Source organism: Cyprinus carpio, chromosome A8 (assembly GCF_018340385.1).
Source record: "Cyprinus carpio isolate SPL01 chromosome A8, ASM1834038v1, whole genome shotgun sequence".
Lineage (NCBI taxonomy): Eukaryota > Metazoa > Chordata > Actinopteri > Cypriniformes > Cyprinidae > Cyprinus > Cyprinus carpio.
The window spans coordinates 20,778,155-20,793,730 of NC_056579.1; the positions used below are offsets into that span (position 1 = coordinate 20,778,155).

The 15,576-nt window shown below is 34.3% G+C and overlaps 2 protein-coding genes across 3 annotated transcripts; both read left to right on the plus strand.

The window, feature by feature from the left end:
* The first annotated feature begins 1,777 nt into the window (after window positions 1-1,777).
* Window positions 1,778-8,890, plus strand: LOC109091800 (DNA-directed RNA polymerase III subunit RPC4-like). Of its 2 annotated transcripts, none has more exons than XM_042762741.1 (9): window positions 1,778-1,931; window positions 4,039-4,199; window positions 4,281-4,324; window positions 4,449-4,603; window positions 5,525-5,646; window positions 7,071-7,245; window positions 7,445-7,695; window positions 7,795-7,947; window positions 8,509-8,890. In XM_042762741.1, the coding sequence occupies exons 2-9, from the start codon at window positions 4,044-4,046 to the stop codon at window positions 8,623-8,625; spliced, it is 1,173 nt and encodes a 390-aa protein (XP_042618675.1). In that variant the 5' UTR covers window positions 1,778-1,931; window positions 4,039-4,043; the 3' UTR covers window positions 8,626-8,890. The 2 variants fall into 2 exon arrangements, with proteins under 2 accessions (XP_042618675.1, XP_042618674.1); XM_042762740.1 differs by lacking the exon at window positions 1,778-1,931 and adding an exon at window positions 1,959-2,069.
* A 3,244-nt stretch (window positions 8,891-12,134) lies between these two features.
* Window positions 12,135-15,205, plus strand: LOC109091258 (gamma-glutamyl hydrolase-like). Its single transcript, XM_042761443.1, has 8 exons — window positions 12,135-12,141; window positions 12,306-12,325; window positions 12,411-12,544; window positions 12,953-12,957; window positions 14,189-14,295; window positions 14,635-14,726; window positions 14,813-14,952; window positions 15,027-15,205. The coding sequence occupies exons 1-8, from the start codon at window positions 12,135-12,137 to the stop codon at window positions 15,137-15,139; spliced, it is 618 nt and encodes a 205-aa protein (XP_042617377.1). The 3' UTR covers window positions 15,140-15,205.
* Window positions 15,206-15,576: the final 371 nt, after the last annotated feature.

Consider the following 15,576-nt stretch of genomic DNA (forward strand, 5'->3'; position numbering starts at 1 on the left):
ACCTCCTCTTGAGCTGCAGATGGTCTGAAGCACAGGATTCACCGTGTGACCATTTTTATTTTTGGGGTGTAAAACCATATCTAATATGCTTCCTGTCAGACTCAGAATCCAAGTTTCATAACCAAAGTTAAGAATGAGATTTAAAGAGCTCAGACTCTTCCATGAAAACACACAGACACACACACAGATGAAGCTGGATTCAGTCAAATCATTGGCGTTTATAAGGAGCATGTGAACTCAAGCGCACTATGAGTATGTCACCATTACACTGAGGGACAAACTCTGCATTCGTTACATGTTGACGGCACAATAACTCAAGTATATGCTGGATCTGTTCCCTTGATATCAGCTCCTGTATGTTAAAGCTCAAGGACACCACAATCTGATGCTTCAACCTACAGAGGAACTAACCAAATGCTGCACCATATGGTCCCAAGCAGCACATCCCCTGCAAAGCAAACACATCGCGATCATAAACACCACACAACAACAAGAGACGCTGAAGCTCTCTGAAGGTCAGGTGATTGTTGTGAATGGCCTGTCTGTGATTGATGGGGACTCTCTCTACGCTCCACTGCTTTGAAGATGACTTTACATCTCAAGATGGAAAGTAATTAAAGGACAACAGATATTTAAATAACAATAGAGCCTTACTTATAGATGTACAGATTTTAATATTTGTCAGTTGAAATGATTATTGACATTGCTTACTGTATCTAATATCATATAGTTTTCTGCAGCAGAAAATAATTTATACACTAATTTATTAAAAATGTAAATTCCATCATCAAGTTGTTCTAAACCTGCATGCGTTTCTTTCTTCTGCTGAACACAAAAGAAGATTGTTGGTAACCAAACAGCTGACGGTAGCCATTGACTTCCATAGTATGGAAAAATTTTAATACCATTGAAGTCAGTAGGGATCACAAACTGATAAATTTTTCACATTCCTCAAAATATCTTCGTTTATGTTCAACATTGTTTTCATCATCATCATTTGATTTTATTCTAAACCTGATTTTATCTGATTTATCAAAAATCATTTTTGTTTGGAAAACATTATGGTTCTCTGTTGACAAGCACATGTGCAAAACCGAATGAAATTGAACATAGAATAACACAACAGTTATCAAACAAAACATCACAGAGTTGAATCTTCATACAGATTTATTATCTAGAACATTTATTTATTATTTAGAACAAAACCGTTCTAATTGCTGTTTTGTATTTTAATAGTCATTCAAGATTATATATTCTGTATAAAAAAGGAAAAAAGAGCAGTCCTTAAAAATGGGGATATTTATAAATGCTAAATGCACAGTTATGGCTAATATGAATGTAGACAAAGACAAATGTATAGTACAAAGCAGTCGACTTATTTTTGACACAAATGGAACCCCATATAATATTATTATTTTTTCCGTATTATATTATATACTGAGGATACAGCTTAATTTATTTGTTATAATGCAGCTATTTGTTGCTTTAATTCTCATAACTGAAAAGCTGCCCGATTTAGAAATATGTGATTAACAAATTCCCATCAAGAGAAAGGTGAGGTTGTTAAAACAAACAAACCAAACAAACACTATTTTCAATGGCATGTTTATTTTATTTTATTTTCTATTTTAATTTGTAAATTTTTTTATCTATTTATTTGTTTTTTTTTTAAGTATAAATTTGTGCTTGTCTGAAATGGGAGTTTATTTGAACATAATCCCGTGCTGTGCCTTTAAAAGTAATCTGCGCACAGTAGTGCAGCGCTGATGTTCACCAATCACATCATCGGTGCGTCACACGGGTCAAAGTATTATCGCACGTAAAACTCCGCCTTAAACAAACTTGCACTATATCTTCATCATAGTTATTAAACTCTCGGTTTTGCCAGTGACTTAGTAATATTTTGGAGTAAGGAGGAATCTCTGCACTCGGTGAGTCTGGCTGCGTGTTTGTCTCGCCATGTGCTCGGGAGCGTGGAAACACCGCTTACTCTTAAAATAACATGTGACTGAGCGACCAGAGGAACGAGGCGTGGCGTCATCGTAGTCCAAAATCTGATTGTGGTTACAGTGTGTACATTATTTCTCTCATAATCATAATCTGGAACCAATCCGAAAGTATCCTAATGGGAAATTTTATGAGGATTTCAACATAACACAATCACTAGATAATATGTGTGTGTGTGTGTGTGTGTGTGTGTGTGTGCGTGTGTGTGTGTGTTTTCATAAAAGTGTTTTTGTGTTTTTTTGTGTTTTTGTGTGTTTGTTTGTATGTGTGTTACGTCTCTGTGTGTGTGTGTGTGTGTGTGTGTGTGTGTGTGTGTGTCTGTCTCTGTCTGTCTGTCTGTCTGTGCGTCTGTGTGTGTGTGTGTGTGTCTGTCTGTGTGTGTGTGTGTGTGTGTGTGTTCTATAGAGGTAGAGAGAGCATTTGGAAAGTATTCACAGCGCTTTGTCATTATGGGGTAACATTATTGTTTGTAGAATTTTGTGGGATAATAATGGATTGCATTTATTTTGGAGTAAGGCTGTAGCATAACAAAATGTGGAAAACACACACACACACACACTGCTGTTCAAAAGTTGGGGATCAGTAGTATATTCTGTTCATTAAGGCTGCATTTATTTGACCAAAAATACAGATTTTTTTTGTAAAATATACATACTTTAATATATAATTTATTCCTGTGACGCAAAGCTGAATTTTCAGCATCATTACTCCAGTCTTCAGTGGCACATGATCCTTCAGAAACCTTTCTGATATTCTGATTCATAATAAATGTTATGCTGCCCTTTTTTTTTTTTTTGGAACCTGAGATATTTTTTTTTTTCAGGATTCTTTGATGAATATAAAGTTAAAAAGAACAGCATTTATTTCAAATAGTAATCTTTTCTTACAAATTAAATCTTTATTGTCTTTTTTTTATCAGTTTAACACATTCTTGCTGAATCAAAGCATTTATTTCTTAAAAAACCTATATATATATATATATATATATATATATATATATATATATATATATATATATATATATATATACTCAATTTGATAGATTTAAGAAAAGTTTGGAAACATTACTGTTTTTAATGTTTTTGAAAGAAGTTTCTTCTGCTCATCAAGCCTGCATTTATTTGATCAAAAATACAGAATTTTTTTAATATTGTGATATATTATTACAATTAAAAATAAGTGTTTTTAAATTTATTATACTTTAAATTATCATTTATTTCTGTGATGCAAAGCTGAATTTTTAGGATCATTATCACATGATCCTTTAGAAATCATTCTAATATGATGATTCTTTATCAAAGTTGGAAACAGTTCTGCTGCTTAATATTTTTTCAGAACATGTGATACTTTTTTAGGATACTTTGATGAATAAAAAGTAATTGATGAAAAAAAGAAGAAGCTATGTTTTTAAAATATAAATATTTTGTAATAACAATATACACTACTGGTCAGTAATTTGGGGTCTGTAATTTTTTTTCTTTTCTTTCTTTTTTTTAAATAAAATCAATACTTTTATTCAGCAAGGATGTGTTAAATTGATAAAAAGTGATAGTAAAGAAAATATTATTATTAGAATATATATTATTAGAATTTTTTTTTTTTTTTTAATAAATGCAGTTCTTTTTAACCTTTTATTCATCAAATATATTAGACAGCAGAACTGTTTCCAACACTCATAATAAATCAGAATATTAGAATGATTTCTAAATGATCATGTGATAGACTGGATGTTACATGTGACACTGAAGGCTGGAGTAATGATGCTGAGAATTCAGCTTTGCATCACAGGAATAAATTATTTTTTTAAAGTATATTCAAATAGAAAACTATTATTTTAAGTTGTAATAATATTTCACAATATTACTGTTTTTTTCTGTATTTTTGATCAAATAAATGCAGGCTTGATGAGCAGAAGAAACTTTCAAAAACATTAAAAATAGTAATGTTTCCAAACTTTTGGTCTGTACTGTATATATATATGCATTTATTTATTTATTTATGATAAAGTATATTTGTGTTTTGTTTTGTCAGTGAGGATGGAGAGCTCTGGTGACCCCAGTGGTCCTCCACGGACGCCGCTTGTAGGGGGAGCCAGAGGGCTGCCGATGGGCCGTCGTCTGCCTGCTTCAATCTCTCCGGGACGCCTCCCCACAATGCGCTCCAGAGACCTCACGTTAGGAGGAGTCAAAAAGGTGAGCATACATAGCTGAACATTATAGCCATACAAGACATTTCATGCATTTTAAACTGTCTTTTTATCATCTGTCCTGCAGAAAACCTTCACGCCCAATATTATTGGTCGAAAATCAAAAGAGGAGTAAGTGAGACTCTTTTAGAACTGATGTCCATTCATTTATCAATATACCATCAATAATTCATTGTTGATGTAATGAAGGCATTGACGAAGTGATGATGCAGTTATTTGTTTGACTTTGCCGCAGATTAAAGGCTGATGAAGGAATGAGACGGGATAAGAAGGATGTGGATCGAGGTCGGCAGCGGGGGGGCCGAGGGAGGGGCAGAGGTCGCCCTGAGGTCATCCAATCACATTCTATCTTTGAGCAGGGCCCTTCAGAGATGATGGCCAAGAGGAGAGGTAAAGCAGGTCTTTAGAGGAGGATTTGAGAAATCGTCTGGCCAAGGACTGAGATTTGAGCCAGAGCGACACTAAATGACATTCAAGCAGTAATGCTTTGTGTTGTGCCTAATCCTAACAACATCTTTAAACATAGTAAAAACACACAGCTTATTGCTTTTATTCTCCAGCAGCGACAGAAATATGAACCTAATGATTAATAATAATTTTACTCCAGTCTTCAGTGTCACATGATCCTTCAGAAATCATTTAATATGAGGATTTGCTACTCAATCAAAGTTGAGAACAGCTTTTTGTGGAAACAGTGATACATTCTTTTCAAGATTCTTTGATGAATAGAAATTTCCGAAAGACCAGCATTTATTTGAAACAAACATACATTTTTTTGGAACATTATGTCCTTACTGTTACTTTTTGAAAAGTTTTTTTTTCCTTAAAATAAAGAGATACAAATCTTACTGACCGCAAACATTTGAAATGTAGTCTGTATTTACAATGGGTTTAGATGTTTATGGAAAACAATTAAATTATCAGGGAATTTTATAATTGTGCTTGTAAGTCATGAAAGTGTATAAAATCTTTAAAAATTATGGAAATCCATAATCAGATATTTAATTGGACTCGAAATGTCTCTTTGTGAGTGCAGTCTCTATAAAATGATTTTAAATGCTAATACAATAATCAGTTCATGTTAAGCCAAATATTAACTTTTGGGTTGGGTGCCATATTGGTCAGTCAGTATCAGAAAGTTAATATTATTTTAGTTAATTTTAATGTATCTGTATATATCTGGGGTGTTGTCAACTTTTTTCTCCTTTTTTCTTTTTTAAGAAAGATTGTTTAACTTTAAATATGATTTGCATTTTCTGTTGTGACTTATCTTTCGTATCAGCGCTGTCTTCGTTTGTTTTATTTGATCAGGTGTATATGAGGATACTAAAGAAACAGCAAACAGTGGCCCTTCACCCATCATCAACATCAAAAAGGAGAGAGAGACCGAAGAGGAGACTAAAGAAATCCTGCGCAAACTTGAGAAGGACGATGTATGTTTTCAAAAAACAAACAACATCAAAACTCATTACCTCAGACATGTGCAGAACATTTACCTAGTCATATTTCACCCCAAAATCAAAAGGGAGAAATTACAAATTCTATTTTACATTAAGAAAATAAATCTTACTTTAGTTCCAATAACATCTTTTGCATTGAGACGTTATATGTTATAATATTAAGTCATATTTTTAACTTGAATTTATTACTGCAATGCAAAAAATCTCATTCACATTACTTAATTACAATGAAAATGATGATATTATCATATATCATGATATACATGATAATATACTATCATTGTAATATTTCTGGTACTTTTTTTTATGGGTGATTTCAGTAAAAAAAAAAAAAAAAAAATTAAATCACTAGTGAAAAAAAGTACCAGAAATACTACAATGATAGTTGATAGAGTTTTAAAAACAAAAAGCAAAAGCAAAATATCCAGATGCTTTACATTAATGACAATAATGAGGTAGAATGTGAGAAAGTCATAAAAACCCATCTTAAAGGGATACTCCACCCCAAAATGAAAATTTTGTCATTAATCACTTACCCCCATGTCGTTCCAAACCCGTAAATGCTTCGTTCGTCTTAGGAACACAATTTAAGATATTTTGGATGAAAACCGGGAGGCTTGTGACTGTCCCATAGACTGCCAAATAAATAACAGTGTCAAGATCCAGAAAAGGTATGAAAGTCGTCGTCAGAATACTCCATCTGCCATCAGACGTGCAATCTGGGTTATATGAAGTGAAGAAAACAAAATTAACAACTTTATTCAATAATTCCTTTGTCAACGGTCTCCTCTGTCTCTCCATATCACTGTATGCTGTGTATGCTCTTCTGTATCATCCACGCCACAAGGATGCGCTGTTTTCTTTCAAATCAAAGCTAAATACATGTAGAAACAGTGCTGTTTGACACAGAAGAGCATACACAGCTTACAGTAATATGAAGAGACACAGAGAAGACTGTTGACAAAGGAATTGTTGAATAAAGTCATTATTTTTGTTTTATTTTCTAGTATTCTGACGATGACTTTCATACCTTTTATGGACCTTGACCCTGTTATGTATTTGGCAGTCTATGGGACAGTCACAAGCCTCCCGGTTTTCATCCAGAATATCTTAAATTGTGTTCTGAAGACGAACGGAGATTTACGGGTTTGAAACGACATGGGGGTAAGTGATTAATGACAAAATTTTCATTTTGGGATGGAGTATCCCTTTAGAGAGAGGCTTAATTTTCTTGCAAAATGTTGCAAGAAAATGTTGTTATTTTTTGCATTTTGGTTTTGGAGTGAATTCAAATGTCCTGGGCTATGTTTTTATGTGATTCTCTCAAATACAAATACTGCCCATTGCTTAACTGAGAAAAATAAGCCGCCCACAAGCCTTTGGTTCTGTGTGTGTAGTTTCTGGATGACCCTCACCTGAGAGGAGAAAGAGGAAGCTGTCCTGTGCAGCTGCCACTGGCTGTGTCTGGATGGGTCTTCAAAGAGGAGTTTAGTGAGGAGACTCTCAAATCAGAAAAGACCTCCTCAGATCCTGAACCGATGAGCACAGACAGCACTGGAGCTGAAGTGAAGAGTAGGAGAAACTTCATCACGGCACAAACTAGCAAACATCTTATAGTGTGGTCGCGTTTAAAGTTGATCTGTGAAATTTCACAGGCAAAATCAAGATCTAATACAGCATTATTCGTTTTTTGCCCACAAAATTTCATAGAACATTCGATAATGTGACCATAGCCTTGTCTTATCGTCGGTCCCACCCCGTCTCTCTTCAGTCAAGCAGGAGCCTTTGGATATTCCTGAACCGAAGAAGGCGGAGCCTATGTTCAGACCGCCACCCTTGCCCAAACCTGATTTGCTGCCTGACTTACTGGAGGTGTGGAATCACTGCAAAGAGGAGGAGCTTCTCTTCATGCAGCTTCCTGACTGTCTGCCAGGCCAGCCGCCCACCAGTGACGTCCGGCCCACCAAAACAGAGGTGCAGTCGAGCGACGGACAGACCATGGTGCAGAAGACCGAGACTCAGGTTGGCACTGGCTAGGTTTAGGCCACAGATTCATGTCAGTTTTTGCCTATACTCATGCGTTTTTATTTTTGTATTTTCCTGTGTGTGTTTGTGTGTCAGGATGAATCTCAAGAAGAGAACACCTGTTGTCTTAAAGATCTACAGGAGGGTTTGGTGGGAAAGATGCTTGTGAGGAAGTCAGGCAAAGTGCAGCTTATTCTGGGTAACGTCACCCTGGATGTGGCCCTGGGAACCCCCTGCGCCTTCCTGCAGGTCAGTTCCACTCATCAGTACAGTATGTCACCCTCAGGCCATCCAAGATGCAGATCAGAGCAGATTTTGAGATATTTAGCATTGCATCACTTGCTCACCAATGGATCCTCTGCAGTGAATGGGTGCCATCAGAATGAGAGTCCAAAAAGCACAGATCTATCCCTGATCACAAGAGAAAATGTACTTGTAGATTACTGTGATGTTTTTATCAGCTGTTTGGTCTCTCATTCAGACGGCACCCATTCACTGCAGAGCATCCATTGATGAGCAAGTGAATTCCTTTAATCTGTTGTTTGGTGGGGAATCACTGCCAACTGCTGGATGAAGATGTTATAACAGCATGTGAAGATCTAAAGGCCAAACAATCTAATGAATCTAATCTAATGACAAATGCTTTATAAGCACATGACCAAGAAAAGTATGACTCATCATGGGACTTTTGGTTTGAATCTTTACATGCAATCTATACACTACCTGTCTTAATACTTTATATGTCTTATTATTTGCTCTTCTTTGCTGATATTATGATCTTTTTCTGTGAATCTTTCTGTGTTTTTGTAGGAACTGGTCTCGATATCTACAGAGGGCAGGAGGGGAGACATGTCTGTGCTGGGACACGTTAAACACAAGCTGGTTTGTTCACCTGACTTCCAGTCTCTTCTGGAAAACAGAGCTTGAGGAGCGGCTGCTAGAATCGCCAATAATTCACTTGAATGCTGTACATTAATTTGTGAGGAAATGTTCCCATGTACTGTCACAGATGGAGAACTGAAATTTATTTATACGTATGCAGAAATATATGGAAATTTATTTGAAGAATTTATGCATCTTTTCAAGATGACAGTATTACACATGTAAATATTGTGGGTTACAATAAATAATACATTTTTGAAAATCTGGGTTTGAGTTAAACATAAGGTTAATAAAAAGTGACATAAATGTGTTTGTTTGTTTGTTTTTTTAAAACCCTTGAATCGGCCTCCTAGTGCTGGAAGTGTGCTGACAGGCATCTTGCAGATGTGTTCAACTTCATGATTTTATATAGAGTTTAGTTAAAGCATGTTTTTGTAATCACAAAAACCTCAGCATAATTATATTTTATTACATTTTAGGACACGGTTCCTCCAAGTAATATTCAGTCAATGCTTTTTGGATATTATGGAGCGGCAAAAGGGACAAAAAACATATTTGAATTTGCATTCTCTCGCTAATGTTTTGTGTTTCCCTGAAAAAAAAAAAACAAAAAAAAAAACTTTGCATTTGCTCTCAAAACTTGGAAACCCAAAACATTTGTGAGAATACCCATCTCATATTTTTTTCCATCATCATGCCCCATCATTTAATAATTTATTAATGCAGTGTTAAATGTAATCAATAGTACTGTACAATTCATCAAAATATCTATTTTCTGATGAATAGATATTTTTATATAAATTGTAGTCCATTACTGATCGCCGATTACATGACAAAAATTGTAGTTAGTAACGTAATCCATTACATATTTCAGATAATATAATCAGACTACTTTTTGCATACTTTTAGATTACTTGCGACCTAAATTGTTTATCACATTGATCTGAATAGGATAATCTAATACCATATTGATATAAAAATACAAAGAGTAAGAAAATATATTCCATTCATTGTAAACATGCAACATGAAATGCTGATAAGATGGCATGCCTGAATTACATGAAAATAAGGAAAAACATGAATTTTAATGTGCTTGAAAGACAAAAGCCTTCCAAAGACTAATAATACAAAGCTAACCTACTGAGTGATAATTCAACTAAAATTAATAAAATCTGTTTTGTTTCATTGATTGATTGATTGACCGACCTTGTAATGTCCTCTATGGATTTTCCACTTGATCTCTCTGTTAACTTAATCAGCTTTTAAACCCGTCTCTTTGTTATGAGTGATGATTATTGCAATAGCATTTTGGACAAAAACATTGTTTTTCTGAAGCAGAGCTAGTTGATATTTGTATTCATGTTCTGTGTTTTTTTTGGAATAGCTTTTTGAGGTGGACGCTGCTGGTCACAGTAGTGTTGTGTCCTCCTCATTCTGAATGCTGCTGCACCTGTTTAATAGCTCGGCACTGATGGCTGCGGCGGCAGATTTACAGGCACTAAAAATGTGTGTAATGCCAGCTGGGACTTGTTGATAACATTTACTTCTGTCAATGCCTGCCTCAATCCTTTCCTCTACGTGTTTAACTGCTATCACTTCCAAAGCAACATCGCAGCCGTTCAGGCATCCTGGAAAAATCCTTGTCAAATAAACTAAAAATATAGCCTATTCCTCATGTGCTAACATTTAAATTAACTGCCTTTGTTCAAGTCAAATATATTTTTATACTTTTTATTTTGTTAAATATGACTTCTGTTTCAGAGGGACTGTACAGTAAATAACTAGTAAACTCAAGAAGAGACATATAAATTGTCTGCTCATTGTTTTATTTTATGGCTCGAGCAGGGATCCCTGCCAGTGCTTTAGTGCTGGTGTCCTGTTATAGCTACTGCAGTGACTCTTTTTTTTCTCTGCCCTACATTCAGATTCAGCCCCAAATACACAGACATACATGAAGACAGAGACAAGGTCAGTAGGGAAAGATGCAATCTGAAATGCACATGCTTAGTTAAATTTATATCAAATGCAAATGGTTGAACTTACAAGCACTCTTAACTAGTTTAACTAATTGCATTTATAAATTTAAACTATAATGCATTTTTATTTCATTCAAATAAAAAATAAGCCCAGCCGGCATATGACTGACCTTCAACGTCATATATTTTTGCAAAGTCAAGTCAAGTCTGCTTTATTGTCAGTTCTTCCACATGTACAGTACATACATACAGAGAATTGAAATTGCGTTACTCTCAGACCCCCGGTGCATACAGATAACACTAACAGTAGAGCCTAAAAAATCTAGATCAAATATAAAATATAAGATATAACTATACAATAAGGAAATGTAAAAAAGACATAATAAAAAATAAAAATAAAGTTAAATAAAGCAGCACATGGCAGATAGAGTGCAAACCAGTGAACAAACAGTGCAGATAAAATGATTTTTAGTGCAAAAAAAAACCTTATTCAGTCTGATTAAAAGTGACAAAAGGGCTCAAGAGCAGTTATTTTATTTAAACTGACTGATGAGGAGGTAGAATGACGTCAGTTCCATGGTGAATGAGGTAGTGAGCAGACCAATGCTGCACAAAGTGACTGGTACATGTCATCGTATGTTAGTGGGAGGACCGGGGGGGGGGGGGGGGGGGGGGGGTCATAGTTCAGTGGTGCCTGGGGCAGAAGAGGGATGGGGGGGCAATTTCGGGAGCGAGTTCAGCTTCCTGACAGCCTGATGGATGAAGCTGTCCTTCAGTCTGCTGGTCCTGGCCTGGAGACTCCGCAGTAGAGTCATATCAATAATAACAACCGTACAATTATAGTGATTAAGATATTTTTGTATATATATCAAACCTGAAAAAGAGTTTTGCAGAGCATGAAAAAATCTTCAGGTCAATAAATGGGTGTTTTCCATCTTTCTCACATCTCAAACTAACAGACTTTATAGATTATGAGGTGTTGTCATTACATGAACAAGTCCATCACACCCAGACTTCTTCATTGTTATGATGACCTTATCTGATACGTTATGAGGTGTTGTCATTACATGAACAAGTCCATCACACCCAGACTTCTTCATTGTTATGATGACCTTATCTGATGTATTTATACATGATCATTATCTTTTCATTTTTTAAGCCGTTAGAACATGTTGTTGGGCATTATCTATTGAACACATGATGTAACCTAGATTTTTATCAGTTCTTGCTGATCTGTGCAAACTTGATTTTACACCCCATGTACATGTTTGAATGTAGCTTACAGAAAGTAAACAAAAGCTGTGATTTACATGAATATGATAATATTCCATAAAAAATTAATGCATAAATAATTTTTGCATCCTGTCTCACATTCAGTCTTCTTCTCATCGGAGGCTCTGAGAATCTGTTACTTCGCTCACACCGCTGGAATTTACAGAACATTAATGTTCTAATATTATTACTATATAAAAACATTAAACAAAATAATAATCTCAGGCATGCTTATTAGAATAAAGTATATCTAATGCATCTACTATAAAATAGCATGATTTCTACCTGATTCTCTGATATGAAACCATGTCAGGTTACAAAAGGAAGTTATTTCAAACACTCGACTGATGTTATGAAATTAATTTGGACTAAAAACATCATTGAATGCTCTCTTGGATTGACAACAGGTTTGTAGACAAGCTCACACACATTGCAAATCATTGCAAAGACTGTTTTTTTTTTTTTTTTTTTTCGTAGCATGTGTGACATGCTGCAAGGTACAGGCCTGAAAGGAAATAAACTGAAAGACACTGCAAGACGTTACTGACAGTCTCATCAAGAGTTGTTTTTGTGCCGTCTCAGGCGAATGATGAGGGTGATTACTTTCCCATCTGGGGAACAGGCCTGGGATTTCAGATGCTCACGGTGCTGGTGGCTGGAGAAAACCTGTGGAGTAAGACAACTGCAGAGAATGTGACTTATCCACTCAACCTCAGGTACTTAGTCCAAATATATACTGTAGTCTTAATGTATGCAGTCAAGATCAAGATCTTGGTCCAGTTTTGTACTTTTTTGGTGAATGATACAGTCTTTCATTTTTTTTTTATTATTATTGGGATCAGTAGTTCCATAAAGAACCTTTAACATCCATGGAATCTTTAGATTCTATAAAAAGTTGATTATTAAAGGTGCATTATTAAAATGTTCTGCATGCTAAGAAAAATATACACTTGGGTTCAGTAATTTTTTTCTTACATTTTCTGAATAAATCAGTACTTTTATTCTTCAAGGATGTGTTAAATTGATAAAAAGTGATAGTAAAGACTAAATATATATTATAGTAAAGAGTGATAGTAATGACTAATTTTATATATATATACTGTATATATACTGTATATATACAGTACAGGTCAAAAGTTTGGAAACATTACTATTTTTAATGTTTTTGAAAGAAGTTTCTTCTGCTCATCAAGCCTGCATTTATTTGATCAAAATACAGAAACAGTAATATTGTGAAATATTATTACAACTTTAAAAAAAAGTTTTCTATTTGAATATACTTAAAAAAAAATTTATTCCTGTGATGCAAAGCTGAATTTTCAGCATAATTGCTCCAGCCTTCAGTGTCACATGTAACATCCAGTCTATCACATGATCATTTAGAAATCATTCTAATATTCTGATTTATTATGAGTGTTGGAAACAGTTCTGCTGTCTAATATATTTGATGAATAAAAGGTTAAAAAGAACTGCATTTATTCAAAAAAAAATAAAAAATTCTAATAATATATATTCTAATAATATATTTTCTTTACTATCACTTTTTATCAATTTAACACATCCTTGCTGAATAAAAGTATTGATTTTATTTAAAAAAAAAGAAAGAAGAAAAAAATTACTGACCCCAAATTACTGACCAGTAGTGTATATTGTTATTACAAAAATATTTATATTTTAAAAAAACATAGCTTCATCAAAGTGTGTTTTTTTTTTTTCTTTTCTTTTTTTTTTTTTTTTTTTTACATTTTTATTCATCAAAATATCTTAATTTCTAAAGGAAAAGTGATCACATGTTCAAAAAATATTACAGCAGCAGTATACTAAATTTTTCCAACTTTGATAATGAATCATCATATTATCACATGATTTTCTAAAGGATCATGTGATAATGAGTCCTAAAAATGCAGCTTTGCATCACAGAAATAAATGATCAAAAATTTAAAATGATAATAAATTTATAAAACAATGTGATTTTAAATTGTATATATATATATCACAATATTACATTTTTTCTGTATTTTTGATCAAATAAATGCAGGCTTGATGATGCAGAAGAAACTTCTTTCAAAAACATTAAAAATAGTAATGTTTCCAAATGTTTGACCTGTACTGTGTGTATATATATATATATATATATATACACATACATACAGTATACAGTAGTCAACATTTGAAGTGGATCAAAAAAGTTCATCAAAGTTGTCCTAAGACAAGAATGCATTTTGGTTTTATGTTTAAGGACAACTTTGATGAAAGGTTTTGATCCACTTAAAATGTTGACTAGTGTATATATATATATATATATAGACATACATATTAATATTAATGATGTCCATTTGCAAATTTGTATCCATTAACAGAGGCTTCATCCAGTCGTATGTTTACCAACTTCCCATCTGACGTTCGTAAAGTGCTGTCCCAGGAACCACTTACTGCAAATTTCCACCATTATGGAGTGACTAAAGAGGTACATCTATTATAAATGAGTTATATGCACTTAAATCATTCTTATCAGAATAACAAACAAAGAGCCATAGACCTCAGTCAGGGTAATGCCATAATTAATTGTTGACAGGAATAAAAACAAGGCTGTGAAGGATACAAGTACGGAGCTTTGAGTTGATTGTACTGTTGTTTTACAAAAACATAAAACAGATTAGAAAATGTGAGTTTTGAAAATATATAAAAATATATACAGTGTGTGCCATTGTAAAGACACCATCCCTCACAGCCTTGTTTTCTTCCGTGTTTAATTCAATGAGACACCTAACCTGATTAAGGCCTGAGAACGCTTCCTCTTTTTCAGGCATTCATGGGGAATGAGAAATTAAGTGGCTCCTTTTCAGTGCTGTCCACGAACATAGCACAAAATGGCCTTGAGTTTGTTTCTACCATGGAAGATAACAAAACCAGACATTTTTCACATTTAAAACCACCATATACAAGCACCCATACACAGTGTGATTGAAATGTTATTGGCCTGCAGGCAGGAAGAAACCTTTCTACGGGGTACAGTGGCATCCAGAAGTGAGCCGCTTTCAGTGGGACCCTCGTTACAACTTTCCTTTTTCCAGCAATGCTGAGCGAGTGTCATCCTTACTGGCTGAATTCTTTGTTAATGAGGGTAATTACAGTCTCATACTTCCCTTATTTATGTGTTTGGTCGTTCCTGGTTCTTATGAATGTGTGTGTTTGCAGGAAGGAGAAGCTCCCACCACTTCAGTGAAGCAGCAGAAGAGAGCAGCGCACACAACTACAGCCCTGTGTATGTGGTAAATATCTCTGCATATAAACAGTCATATTTCTTCTGAGAGACACGATATGGTAGGACAATGAACCAGACAAAGAAAGGAAACACTTGTCAAGATATTTCAGACTGTAAATGTTTTGTTTTTTCCAGCAAATTAGACCTCTTCACAGACCTCATCTCATATATAGAATATTATTTTTAACTGAGAGACAATTTAAATAATCAGTATTTTATTACATGATTTGGATTTATTATAACACTTGTTAATGATGAAGATAATTGCATATTTCATTCCTTCAAGAGAATAAATGTTATTATTTACATGCATGGTTTGAAACTTAAAGAATTACACATTGCTAAAGCTCTAAAAATCAAAGGCACGTTATGATTAATATGCCAGAAGAGGGCAGTATTGTCATGTTCATGACATTTTTATACACATTCCGGTTGTTTTTTTTCCCTCGTCTTGTTTTCTAAAACAGTCTATTGAATTTGTTT

Bases quoted from the DNA above. Each gene is read 5' to 3' on its own strand.
- LOC109091800 (XM_042762740.1), top strand. The intron at 4,200-4,280 runs GTGAGCATACAT...TCTGTCCTGCAG, and splicing joins CGTTAGGAGGAGTCAAAAAG to AAAACCTTCACGCCCAATAT. The intron at 4,325-4,448 runs GTAAGTGAGACT...ACTTTGCCGCAG, and splicing joins GGTCGAAAATCAAAAGAGGA to ATTAAAGGCTGATGAAGGAA.
- LOC109091258 (XM_042761443.1), top strand. The intron at 12,326-12,410 runs GTACAGGCCTGA...GTGCCGTCTCAG, and splicing joins CATGTGTGACATGCTGCAAG to GCGAATGATGAGGGTGATTA. The intron at 14,296-14,634 runs GTACATCTATTA...CCTCTTTTTCAG, and splicing joins ATTATGGAGTGACTAAAGAG to GCATTCATGGGGAATGAGAA.